Genomic DNA, 13,183 nt, shown 5'->3' on the forward strand with positions numbered 1-13,183 from the left:
CATTTCACCAAGGGCACCTGGTGGAGGCCTTGTAATGCAAGAATGAAGAAAGAGAAGATGGCTGCAGATGATAACCTAAAGCATTGCTCAAGAGAGGACGATGTGGTCCTCAGTCCAACTAAAGAACAGAAACTTTGCAAGGTTTGCAGACAGACTGCCTTATGGAGGTCATGTTCGACAAAGTAGAGGAATTTCATAAAATTTCCAAGTGCAGTTGGCACAGAAATGATAGGATGCCGAGGCCAGACCTATTAGAGAAATTAAATGGAATGAAAGTAGAAAGAATTTGATACTTCTGATACAGGCAATAATACCTCAAGCAGAGAGGGATGTTCGGTACTGTAACAATTATACAACATTTTAAAGCTAGCTTGTGATGTAGCTAGGAAGGCAAAAAATAAAATAGGGCTGTCACAACAGGTTTCAGAGAGCAAGCTGTGTCCATTGTGCCAGTCAGTGGCAAACCTTTCGTAATTGTAAGTTCTGTAACAAAATCCACCATTTGAGGTGGTGGCTGTAGAGATAAGTGAATTGATTTGGGAAAGTGCAGAGAGCCACTATTTTATCTTTGTGCTGGAAGAGTCTTTCAAATTCAGATAGTTGAACTGGGATGTAGCCGTACAAATTAAATAAAGTCAGAGCAATTGTTTCTTGGTGTGGGAAAAAAATAATGTAAAGTTTCTAATCCTGTCCTGGCTGAAGTCAGTGGCAAATTGTCCATAGTGTTCACTGGATATCAGTTTACATTGGTCACCAAAGTGAGAAACGAGAAGTAAATGCATTTTGGCTGGGTTACACAACACGAAGTCTTAGGGAGCCAAGCCAGAGTAACACTTCTGGCATGTTATTCATTGGGCATTACCCATTAGTTAAAAACTAAGTAAAGTTACTAAAGTTCCTATATGGAACTTTACTACTACTAAAGTTACTAAAGTTCCTATGGAATACCTGATTGGTTTATGGAATTATGAATTATTTCATAGTATTTGCTTGCTTTCTTTCAGCTTCTGATTTTAAAATAAGGCAGCAGAGGTTAAGAAACAAGGAAACCAGAAAAAAAAAATTGTTGCCCACACATTTAAATATCACCATTAGATATTAAATGGGTTCTGGAAATGTAACTTGTTAATGTATCTGTGCATCCTATTGGATTATGAAATGTAGGCTAAAGAAAGGGAGAACAGGCAAAAGAGATACGTTTGTAAATGAGCAGCGTTAAGGATTCATTATATGTTTTTTCTGCACCATTGTTTATCTTGACATTGAGCTAAGTCAAGCATTATAAGCAACCCCTGAGTGTGTATACCAAAGCAAATACATTTTTCTGCAGTTTATTTTTGTAATTAGATTTTTAGATTGCACTTTTCCCATTTCAGTAATTTAGACGGCTCTGTAAAACCTCATCATATAAATTTTGCCATTCACTGGATATATGTTTTTAAAAATGTTCTTTCCTCACCAACTTCCTTAGAGAAATAAACATTGGTGCAGAAGCACCATTTTGGAGAAGTCTGTGGAGTGATGCATTTCATTGCGCTTAATGATGTGTTAGAACGAGGGATTCAGGTTTCAGATGAACACTGTTCAGTAAAAGTGTCATCTGGCATTTCATCCTGTTTTTTTACTTCCCTACCTTTACAAAACATATACAGTAATACTGTGGTTTGCAGATTTATTAGGTAGTAGTGCCATTATTCAGTATGATGATGAAACCATTTATGCATGGTTCCAGACCTATATCTGCATTGACTGTTTTGATGTCCTTAAGTTACACAGGTTTTCTAATACTGCAAGACTGGTAGTAAGGCACACTGCATGGTAGAAGGCAGCCTCCAAGATTCCCAGAATGTCTTCTGATGTATGGATGGAACATGAAGTCTTTGAAAAATTTGTCAAAAGTGAATTATTGGTTTTGATTATTTTCCTTTTTTACTTGTTTTCCTCCCTGAGGTCATCATTCAAAACCCATTAAAATTTCTTTCCCTCACTCTTTTTGTTTCTTTTTGCTCCTAGTTTCATCAGGTCCAAAGGACCTGGGATCAGACCCAGGGGAAAACAGGTAACTTCTTCACTGTACAGTGGTAGATAAACAAGAGTTCAAATTAGAAATGTCAGAATACAGAAAAAGAAATATTTGCCTTTTGCATTAACTTAATGATGCTGCTAGAAAAAACAAATCTCCAAGCTTGCACTTAGCAAAATTACACCTTATCTTGGCATATGGTAACCAAACTACTTCAGAAAATTAGTTTAGAAATTTCAGTGTAGTTTATCAAACAGATAAAGGCTTTACCACTGATATTTGGCTCCCTGGTTTACCTTGTAAATCTGGAGTAGTGCTTTGCTCCAAGTAAATGTCATATGATTTAATTAGGATAAAACTCTTTGTTATAATAAACCCTTTTTATGGCTGGTAGATAAAGCCCTGAAAGTAAGCCTTGTTACAGTTCAATTTTTTGTTTTGGGTTTTTGTTTTGTTTTGTTCAGGTTTTTTTGTTTTGTTTTGGTTTGTTAGGGTGGTTTTTTTTTTTTTTACTTATTTAACTAGTGCATCATAGCCAGTCTCTGGAAAGATTCACTTAGAATCATAGAACATCTCAAGTTGGAAGCGACTCATAAAGCTCATCGAGTCCAACTCCCTGCTTGTTAAGAGTGTCATCCAAATGCTCCTTGAACTCTGACAGGGTTGGTGCCCTGACAACTTCACTGGGGAGCCTCTTCCAGTGACTGACCATCCTCTCAGTGAAGAACCTTCTCCTAATGTCCCATCTGAACTTCCCCTGCCATGGCTCTATTCCATTTCCTTGTGTCCTATTGCTGGTCACCAGAGACAGGAGATCAGCACCTCCCTCTCTGCTGCCCCTCTTGAGGAAGTAATGTGTAGACTGCCGTGAAGTCACTCCTCAGCCTTCTCCAACAAAATAAGTGATCTCAGCTGCTCCTTGTAAATCTTCCCCTCGAGACCTTTCACCGTCTTGGTCGCCCTCCTCTGGACACACTAACAGTTTGATGTGCTTACACTGAGGCAGCCAAAACTGCACAGAGTGCTCGAGGTGCCGCCACACCAGTGCAGTGCAGGGTGGGACAACCACCTCCCTTCACCAGCTAGCGATGCTGTGCTTGATGCACCCCAGGACACTGTTAACTCATATTCAACTTGCCATCAACCCAAACCCCCAGATCTCTTTCTGCAGGGCTGCTCTCCAGCCTCTTGTCCCCCACTTTGCATGTATAAGCCAGTTTACCCCATCCCAGGTGCAGAATATAGCATTTGCTCTTATAAGAGCCTCTCAGGATGCTCTTATGGAATTCAAGCCCAATTTAAAATGAAGTATTGAAAATTATTTTATCTATCCTCATTCCTCTGCTGTATTTAAGAACTCATGATGAAGAAACCTCTTTACTCACAAGATGATTGCTAGTCAGGCTCTTCAGCCAAGCCTCTGTAGGGCTAGAGTAAGGTCTGCCAAAGTGGATGGAGCCTCTGGAATTGAGATGTTTTCTGTGTTAATGGTTGAGGCAGATGATTTTGGATATGGCGTAAAAAGGATACTGACTCACTTAAGTATTAGTTTCCAGAAACTATAATAAGAAGGTGAATGGAAAGTTGAATGGTTGCTTTGTGTTTTTGAGATGTCCACCTCTCATTCCTCGTGCAAGTGACCAGTTCCTCTGAATTGCTTCCAGCACCTTACACCACTCTCTTTTTTGCAGATGAGAAGTTTCTGTGAAAGGGCTGCTACCATTATCAGTGCTACACTTAGCAAAATAATCTGTCGTGTAAGTAAACAAGCATAGTTATCTTCCAAATTGTCTTAGAAATGTTACTGATCAAAAGAAATCTTACTGTAGCTTCAAACCAGAACAAAATTACACTGGAATTACCTGCCATGATTTGATTTCTGAGCTATAAATAAATATACATCCCAAATGAAAGTACACTGCAAAAGACATTAGGTGCTAATATTTTTATTGCTGGCTGAAATTATTATCCTCTTCTTGTTCGTGAAAAATAATTAGAATAAGATATATATTTAAGAGCCTGCAACAAGCATAGAGGGTTGGGTTTTTTGTTTTTGTTTTCCTGAAAGAAAAGAATGGTCTGTTACTTACATGGCATCCAGATTTGTCCCATTAAAAGCATGGCCTTGGATGCTGGTAAAACCATTATTGTAGAGTTTGCTACAAGCAAAAAAAATCCAAGATTAGTGTATTTTTGGTTGCTTCAATACCTGAATACCTAACATTGTATGTATCATTTTTTCTGGGCAACAGCACATTTATGGATGGGTTAATTTTAAATCTCTTGAAGAAGCAGCAATTATAGTGCAAGGTCAAACAAATGCCCAGCAGCATTCTTGAGTGTAGTTGAATAAGACCACCATGTGGCAGATGTGCCATCTTCTACTTCTTTTTACAGCAAAGAAAGAACTAGACTAAAACACATTGCTATAACTTTCTCACCCTCAAACTAAACTCAAGGAAACAAAATTCTGCTAGGACTGATTAAGGAAGGCTAAAGCATCTAATACCTAGCAAAATAGCTAGGATTTTACTATCAATCAGGCCTGCCTGAATTTTTACAAATCGTTCTTTTGCTCCCTTAGAGGAAAAGGATTTTTTTTAGAATTTCTCCTAGTTCAGTTCATAGAATCATTTAGGTAGGAAAAGACTTTTCAGGTTATCATTTTCACTCCCCTCAGCCCTTTCCTGCCGTTAACATTGAGTATGACTTGCATAACTGAACTTTATTTAACAATTTTCTTTCAAATACGACACTTCTGAAATTTGCCACCCATTAACCTTCATGGTATGCGTCCTTAGGCTGCAAAAAACTTAGACACAGTTCTAACCATGCTGTAGCTTTACAGAAGGAGAAATCTGCAACCTTTTCCTATTGATTTTTCTCCAATATAACCATTTACTGGCATCAGGGTCATACAAAAGCAAACCCACTTTGGTCAAGCCAGTTTAAAGAAAAGCAGCAGGGTTAATTGAAATCACTATCAAAGTAAAGGATTTAGGCAAATTAGATTATGGATACTACCTGTCTATGATATTTCTCTTTTGCAAAATGCTAGAGTAGGACAAGGATTATTTGAGGTTTTTTAAAACATTTTACCATGTGCTTAATAGAGGTAATTGCCTTGTGACTTAAACTGGAAGAACTTACAGAGTTAAAGATTCATTACAAAGCCCATGGAAAGCATTTGCAGGCACCGAAGTCATGAAAGGATTATCTGCAATTTCACTGAAAAAGGAGACGAAACATCACAATCAAACATAAGCCCAACAGAGCTCTTCCAGAACAGTTTTATTATTAATTGTTCTCTGCCTTCATAATAAATAAAAGCATATAATAACTTGTTTAGTTTATCTAAGGTCAGAAGATACATGTGTGATGATTAAGAATTGAGCATGTTCCAGCATCCAGGAAGTGAGCTTGTGAAGGAGATGGGTTTTACAGTCCTGGTGAGGTGTGCCAGCCTGTTTGGTTATAGTGGTTAACAGCACAGTCAGGTCGCTTGTCTTAAAAGCCAGAGAATTAGCAAAGTAAATAATGTTGCAGTGTCAATTAAGCCAGCCCAAGTGACTTCAGAGGTGAGATCTGTCTCTCTAGCTAGGCTAAAACAACAGGTAATACATTATTCAGGACAGAGGCATTTCACTTCACAGAACTGAATTTAGCACAAGTGAAAAAACTTATTATGTGATCTAACCTAATGATCCTTCTCAACTCTTGTCTGAATGAGTATTTCACTATCTGTCGTTTCTTACTTTTTATTCCTGCTCTGTAGTCTTAATAAATACTAGGTATCTTCACCAAAACTGTTGTCTCAAAAGGGACAAAGAAAAACTAAACAGATTTACTATGACTAAACTGGAAAAAGGAGAGAGAAAAAAGTAATTTGCCTTTTAAGCTCCTTTTCTATTTTCTTTATTAAAACATTAATTGTATGAAGCAACATAATAAGCCTTCACCAATATCTTCCTTAAAATGTGAGCTTAGCCAACACTGAGTTTTTTAAAGGTGTAATAATAAACAGTTGCTCTCAAGATTGTCCAGTTCTCCTGCTCTTGGGTCTTCCGTGCTCAGGATTGGGTCAGAAGAAGGAAGGCAGATAGCCAGTGGAGGTTACAGTTCAATGATACAGGAGTGCGGTGAAGAGAAGTATCAGAAAATGTGCGATATAAGCTCAGCATGCCAGCACAAATTTGTTAGAAGAATGTCGCTAGGATGACTTCATGTTAGCAGGTTGTATATCAGATCAAGTCCTGTGTGTCACACTATTCTGACTTTAGACTAATTTAGGTATTGCACAGCCATTACAAAAACAAAAACTAAAAGCAAAAGGCTTGTAAAAGTTGTGTATTGTGTGCTTTGGCTAATTCAAGAGAAATGCACTTGTGTGTCCATGCCTTTCATCCAGGTCAAATGTATAGCATTATGTGACCTGTCATTTTCCAGATTTGGTACTAATTATGATTTAAATTTAGCTGGAGAAGTGCTTTGTCAGACATATTTAATGTTTTTCTCCGAATCAGAAACCTTCACTATAGGTTTTCTTGGGATCTGAGGGTGGCAGTGTTTTAACCATCTGTGAGGACAGATACTTACAGTAAAAAGTTCACATCAGATGAGTAGATTTTCGTGAGGTCTGGAAATGCTTTGAGTCCAGTATTAAAAATACCACTGAATGAGAGAAAACAAAAAGAATTACATGTACTGGATCACTGAACAACAACAAATAATGTACTTAAAGCACTCAACAGTGCAGGACAGTTATTTCATCTTCCTATTGTCAATCAATTAATTCATAATCAACTGTCAAAAATATAAGGATGCAAGTACAAATAAAAAAATCAAAATACCAGATTTATGATAAATTTAGATAGAATCTAAAAACTGGAAACACAGAATAATAAGACAGCTGATCAGATCTGCACAGCAAAGTAGCCTATGAGGTGGATAGGGAGAAAAAGCCTTTTAACTCTGGATTCACTTGGGAGATTCAGACTATTAATAGCCTGGACCCCCCAATCCACTATCTTTCATTGAGGCTAAGAGCTTAGAAGGGAAAGATATTTTCAAACGTAAATACAGTTAATGCCCCTTATTTCTGAACTCATATAGAGTGGAAATGAGAAAATATAGTTCTCATTTTTTAAAACTATTATCCTGAAATGAAATTATTTCAACTACTTTCTTTATATTGCTTTCAGATCTATAGGAACAATCTGGAAAAACCTTTCCTTCTCACCACTACCCCCACAACAGAGTCTCATCATGACGCCACTTTTTAAAGTCTTCTAAACATTACTCAAAATCACAGAAGATATTCTCTTCTTCACCTCTCTTTCCTATGCTATAATTTTAGAATTTCCTGTTTTGGTTACTCTGTGCTGCTCTTTAGAAGCTTCATGGGAATACAGAAAATTCTTCAGGATTTCTTTCTGCCAGAGATTACATGAAATCAAGTGTCTATAGATAGTCTTTCACATTTAGCTGACAGGTATGTTTTAAACCCCTGTGTAAATATATAGTAAATATAAAAGATGTGTATATCTCTGTTGTGTTCCTTCTTCCCAATATTCCCTACAAAAAATACAGTAAGGCAGCACTTACCATAAGAAGAAAGCTAGCTGTGGAATTTTACCAAGGAAACACTAGTGTATTTCAGACATTTAATGTATAAGAAGAATGGCAAAATTGCTGATGAACTGTGAACATGTTTTCCTTTCTTGAAAACATAGTCCAAGTTCCAACCCCTACCCTAGCTGGCTTTCTGTCATTAAAATAAAGCATCAGGGAAAAACATTGCAATCAGTTCCAAAATGAAATGCAAAGAAACAAAACTGCTATAGTGTAAAGAGCCATCCGTGAGGCTTAAGTGCCAACTTGCTACAGGTGCTAAATACTTACAGGTATTTCAAAAGTGGGAGGTTCTTAAAGGCATCTGGGTCTATGTAATCCAAGTTTCTAAGATTTCGAATTTCACTGTAAAAAAGGGAGGAACATCACCACACTGATCATTCATATTTAATTATTTATTGTAACAGAAATCAGCAATGTTAAAATGAAATATCAGGGACCTGATTCCTGCAATGAGCTTTTGTAATGGCCAACGCTAGCTCAAGACCTCTATGCATGCTGAATAATCTTACAGCAATGAATTATGTGCATGTAAAACTGATGTAATTAATCGTTATACTACTGCTATTACAGTGCTGTATTAAAATATTCTTTGTGTCTGTTAGCTACTTTGAACAGTACTGCTTCTGTATTTAAAAGAAAACTTCTCAATGTCAGTCTCTTGCTTCTCTCAAATTAATTTATTAGTTATGTAGCTATCACACTCCCAACAGTGGAATTTGCTCAGCTTTAACTGACATGCTTTTCCGTTACTAACTACATTTAAAATGCTGAACTCATGAGCCCCCTGGTTAGATATCCTCTAATATCTAATAGTTGTGGGCCAAATATTCCAGGGAAAGGCAGTCTTCAGATCAAGCTTCAGCCTGGAAATGTATAGTGCATCGGAGTACCATAAAGTCATAAGGTTTTGGCTTGTTGCTATTCATAGTATTCTGCGTAAATGATTGTATGAGGGTACCAAAAGTAAGAATTCAAAACCTGCAGATGGTACAAAAATTGAAAGCACAAAATAGTGCAGTGAGATTCAATCAGATTTTGATTTATTAAGTAACTAGGCCATGAGAGGGCATGTGCTGTTTAACAAAGGCAAATGAAAAACTAATTAATCTGGGAATAAAAGATTTAGAACTGCCAGATGAGACAGTTGGCACTGTAGTCAGAGAAAAGCTTAGATAACGTGAATGAAGAAATCAATATGATTTGACTGAACATTGGGGAAAAGGTTTATGTTCCCACTGTTTGATTTCCTTGAATTGGTAATGCTGCGATTATGGAAGAATTATGCTTTAATATACACTGTATTTATATTTGCATTGGTGAATTGGAAAGATTGAAACCCACAGATTTAGAAAGTTAAGGTTCCTTTCAAAAGCAACTCTAGGAAAACTGTTAGTAGTTTTAGCTGCCTAAAATGCAGATAAAGCCAAAGAGTGTACTTAAAAATTCCTAGTACGCTAGTTCCCAGGTATCTAAGTGTCTGTGAGAGCTGATTTTAAGTGACTTTTGAAGTGGAACTTTGACACACCCTATAAATACAACTTAATCTTAGCATACAGTGCTTAAATTCTGCACCCAACAGCAATGTAACAATTCTGAGTCGTTCTGGGAATTAAGGGTTTTAAAGATATAAGAAAACCTAAGACAATAGGCATCTCTCTTGACTATTGATGCAGAAAGGCAAAAGGTGCCCTGAACAAATATTTCACTTCTCAGTCCCAACTAAAATTACTTAGAGATGCTTGTAAGAAAAAAGGATATTGCTACCTACCTACGAGACAGGAGAATTATTTGTGGCATATTTACAAAATTATTCACGTTACTTTCCAAACTATTTAGCTTCTGCTTTATTTTCAAAAGTACATAAACCAATTAAGAATTGGCTTATTTGTGCTTTAAAGATGAACAATGTTTTAAATTTTATTTCTGGCACTCAGACTAGTAATTAAAAATATACTAGGTTCACAATCAAACCATGACCTGGCTGTCCATGAATATCAGCTCAGTTTTGCTTTAAAAAAAATCCACCTTAAAAACTTTAACACGTAATAGATGTGCAGAGAAAGTCTCGTTTTGATAGAAAGTCCCATGTCAAGACTTACAAATAACTATGAATTTATGTTCAGTTATAAAGATAAATATTTAGCTCAAAACCCAAATTAATCTAAAATGAAACTAATAACTATTCAAATATTAGTCTAATGAATTAATTACTGAGATGTAATTTCACCAGATAACTTCTAGAAAGGTTAAGCTAGTTAAAATCCTATATGAACTTAGTAACATTTTAAATAGCACATTTACTTAAGTGGTGTATAAATTTCATTTACCAGACATATCTTTCATACCTGCCTTGCAATATTGACACACCCCTGAGCTTGTTCAAGCCCAGAATCCAGAAGCTCCAAATTTGTCCACAGAGTCCCTGTATAATCATGTTATGCTGAGATACCTATGAAGACTGAGGATATCCAGGTCAGCAGTTCTGAAATACTTTAAATCAGGCTTTTTTGGGGGGACCCCTCTCTACCTTCTTAGACTTACTTTGCCTGTAGCTTCCTTGACTTCTCTCACTTATATATGTACTTCCGTTTATTCTCCTCCTACAGCCAGACTATCCATGTTATTTCATCTGCATGCACCTGTCAAGCCTTTGCATTGCTAGCACCAGAAAATTGGCTCAGGCTTCTGACAGCCTGTTTATTCCCTACCTCCAGACTGCAGCTTTTAACAAGATTTTTTCACATGGCACAAAATTTCAGTGCCTTGAAATTCCCTGCAGGTATACAGCAGTCCTCCAGATCGCTTCTGTCTCCCTCTCCAGTTGCATCTCAGATATTTCCATCATATCACCTCTCTTTTCTGCAGCATTATATCCCACGACCTGGCTCCACAAGCTGTCCAAGTAGGGAAGTGCAGCCCTGGCCTGAAGGCTGGCAAAGCTGCCCTGGCCCTTAGCTCCAGCTCACTGCAGAGATGAAGAGTGGTCCCCCACCAGCTCTCCAAATGATGTCACATATATGAGGGCATGCCACTTGAACCATAACCTTTGGCCCTGTTCCCAAATGCTGAGAGGGCTTTTCATGTAGTTGCACAAGAGGAGAGAGCTCTTGAAGTGAGGACAAAAAGGGAGTAGGGAGAGATCTCAGAGGAGCATGAGCAGAGTCACAGAGAAGGGAAAAGAGTGAATTTTTCTGGGGTTTCTTCCACAGGAATGTTTTCCTGAGAAACAATGACCTAATTACAAAAGCTTTTTATTGAGTGTAATGCTACCAAGCTGCAGCTCCACTAGTAAGACAAGTGCACAGAGACATTGACTGCTAATCGGACACTTTCAGAAGTATATCTGGAAAAAATAAATATGCCATTGTACAGGAGAGAGAGTTCTGAATTTGTAAGCATGTTAAGTAAGTCTCACAGACATACTTAAAAAAGGTAAAGACAAAAAGAAGGAACAAGAAAACATTGTGACACCAATTTAACACAATTTGGGAAAAAACCCCGCAAAGTCTTGGCTCTGATTTTCATCTTCATAGAGTGTGAATTTGTCATTAATTACAATCAAAATGAGATCTGAGCCATTAAAATACAGCAAGTGATCAGTATCCTTAATTTGCAGAAGTTGCTCGGCACTTGACAGGCATAGGTTCATAAAAATGACCTATGCTTAAAGAGAGCTGAAGTCTGGAAGGAACAGAAAGCTGGGATAGAAGCACACAAACTGAATAAGGATGAAGAAAGTGGAGCACTGAAGATCAAAGCTGGAGCACTCTAGCAGGCTTGGCAAACATGGATGATGAAGAACACAGGATGCCTATTCACATGACATTTGACTCAAGCCAAAGCAATTAGTTCCTCCCTTCCACAAATACTGAATTTTCTCCTAAGAACTTCTTATGTTTAAAACAAAATGTTTTTAAAATGAAACTCTGTGTGTAAGTTTAATTTAGGGTAAAAAGATTATTTACATTAAGCTGCACTTCATGAAAAGTCCATGAAAAACAACTTATGAAAATTAAACTCTGTGAAATTACTTTTAAAAACTGTTGGAGTAACTTCAACCTCCTTTAAAATACCCTGTGATAGTCCTTACCCGATATTATTTTAGCAAAAATACTATGCAAGGGGAGAACATCATACAAACGCATAGCACAACATATACATTTATCCCTGAATAATCTTGTTCTTTGGAAAATAAATCAAACCCAACAATGATAAGAGTTAACAAATCAGAGGAGTTATGGAAGCAATTCAGAAAAACAGTCAAATTTATAAATTGCTTTCTTTTATGGCTTATATGCAACTGCCTAATTTGCCACATGCCTGAATATTCCCGAATTAAATAATACGTGTGCCTTACTTCCAAACTGATTTTAAAAAGCTGGTAAGTGCTTTTGAGTGGTAGAGGTAGCCCTTCTTTGTGGGCTATCTGCAAATGTTTGGGGTTTGCCTATAGCTTCTGTGAGTAGAATTCTAGTGTCTTGTCTTGGGTAGTATTTTTGGCTTTTGCAAAAAAATAAAAAAGAAAAAATATATCTATATCTTGTATGTCAGTGTACAGTTTCTTTTTTGGTAGTGCCTTGTGAGAAATGTAAGAGGTGCCACATTACCATAGCCGTTGCATAGCAGTTCAGGAAACTTCCTCCACACCGTGCCCTCCCAGCAGCCTGTGCCGTAGGTCCCATGCATTTAGATGCCCATGAGCTCTGCTTACTCATCCTGGGCCTAAAGCTTCCTAAAGCATGGACAGCACATCCAGGCCTGTGTTCTGGCATGAGTGAGATAAAGCAGTGGTTTTGGACCTTGCTGGTGTGCTCTGGCCTGGCTTCAGGGGAGCCATGACAAAGGCATGCTATGAGAAGGAGTACTGGCTGTCCCCCCAGGCAGGAATATAAACATGCCTTGGAGGTGGTTAGAGATTCGAAGAGGGTAAGAGAAAAGGCTTCTACTTATATTTCCTGACAACCCTTTAGGTTGTAGCAAGTAATGCATATTAGGCAGTGCTGCTGAGCACATCACAGTGCCTTGGGAGGCACTGGCAACACCAGAGCTCCATCTGCCACTCCTTCAAAGTAGTCATAGAATCATATCGTATCACAGAATCATAGAATGGTTAGGTTTGGAAAGGACCTTAAAGATCATCTAGTTCCACCCCCCTTGCCATGGGCAGGGACACCTTCCACTAGACCAGGTTGCTCAAAGCCCTATCCAAGCTGGCTGTGAACACTGTCAGGGATGGGGCAGCCACAGCTTCTCTGGGCAACCTGTGCCAGTGTCTCACCCCCCTCACAGTAAAGAATTTCTTCCTAATATCTAATCTAAATCTCCCCTCTTTCAGTTTAAAGCCATTTCCTCTTGTCCTATCCCTACTTGCTCTTACAAAAATTCCCTTCTCAGCATTCTTGTAGGCCCCCTTTAGGTACTGGAAAGCTGCTACAAGATCTCCCAGGAGCGTGCATTTTGTGGAAGAGCTCATGATATTCAAAGGCTTACATTACATTACCTTTTTTAAGATCAGTTTTATGTTAT

The 13,183-nt window shown here is 37.8% G+C and overlaps 1 protein-coding gene across 1 annotated transcript in view; it reads right to left on the reverse strand.

Annotated features, from left to right (window-relative positions):
* TSHR (thyroid stimulating hormone receptor) overlaps positions 1 to 13,183 on the reverse strand; it is a 61,846-nt gene that overhangs the window by 16,473 nt on the left and 32,190 nt on the right. The window contains exons 4-7 of the mRNA XM_030482222.1: positions 7,925 to 7,999; positions 6,620 to 6,694; positions 5,174 to 5,251; positions 4,114 to 4,182 (exon numbers count right to left, since the gene is read on the reverse strand). Coding sequence (XP_030338082.1) covers positions 4,114 to 4,182; positions 5,174 to 5,251; positions 6,620 to 6,694; positions 7,925 to 7,999 — 297 coding nt within the window. The remainder of the gene's footprint in view (positions 1 to 4,113; positions 4,183 to 5,173; positions 5,252 to 6,619; positions 6,695 to 7,924; positions 8,000 to 13,183) is intronic.

The sequence above is a fragment of the Strigops habroptila genome, chromosome 4, assembly GCF_004027225.2.
Source record: "Strigops habroptila isolate Jane chromosome 4, bStrHab1.2.pri, whole genome shotgun sequence".
Classification (NCBI taxonomy): Eukaryota; Metazoa; Chordata; class Aves; order Psittaciformes; family Psittacidae; genus Strigops; species Strigops habroptila.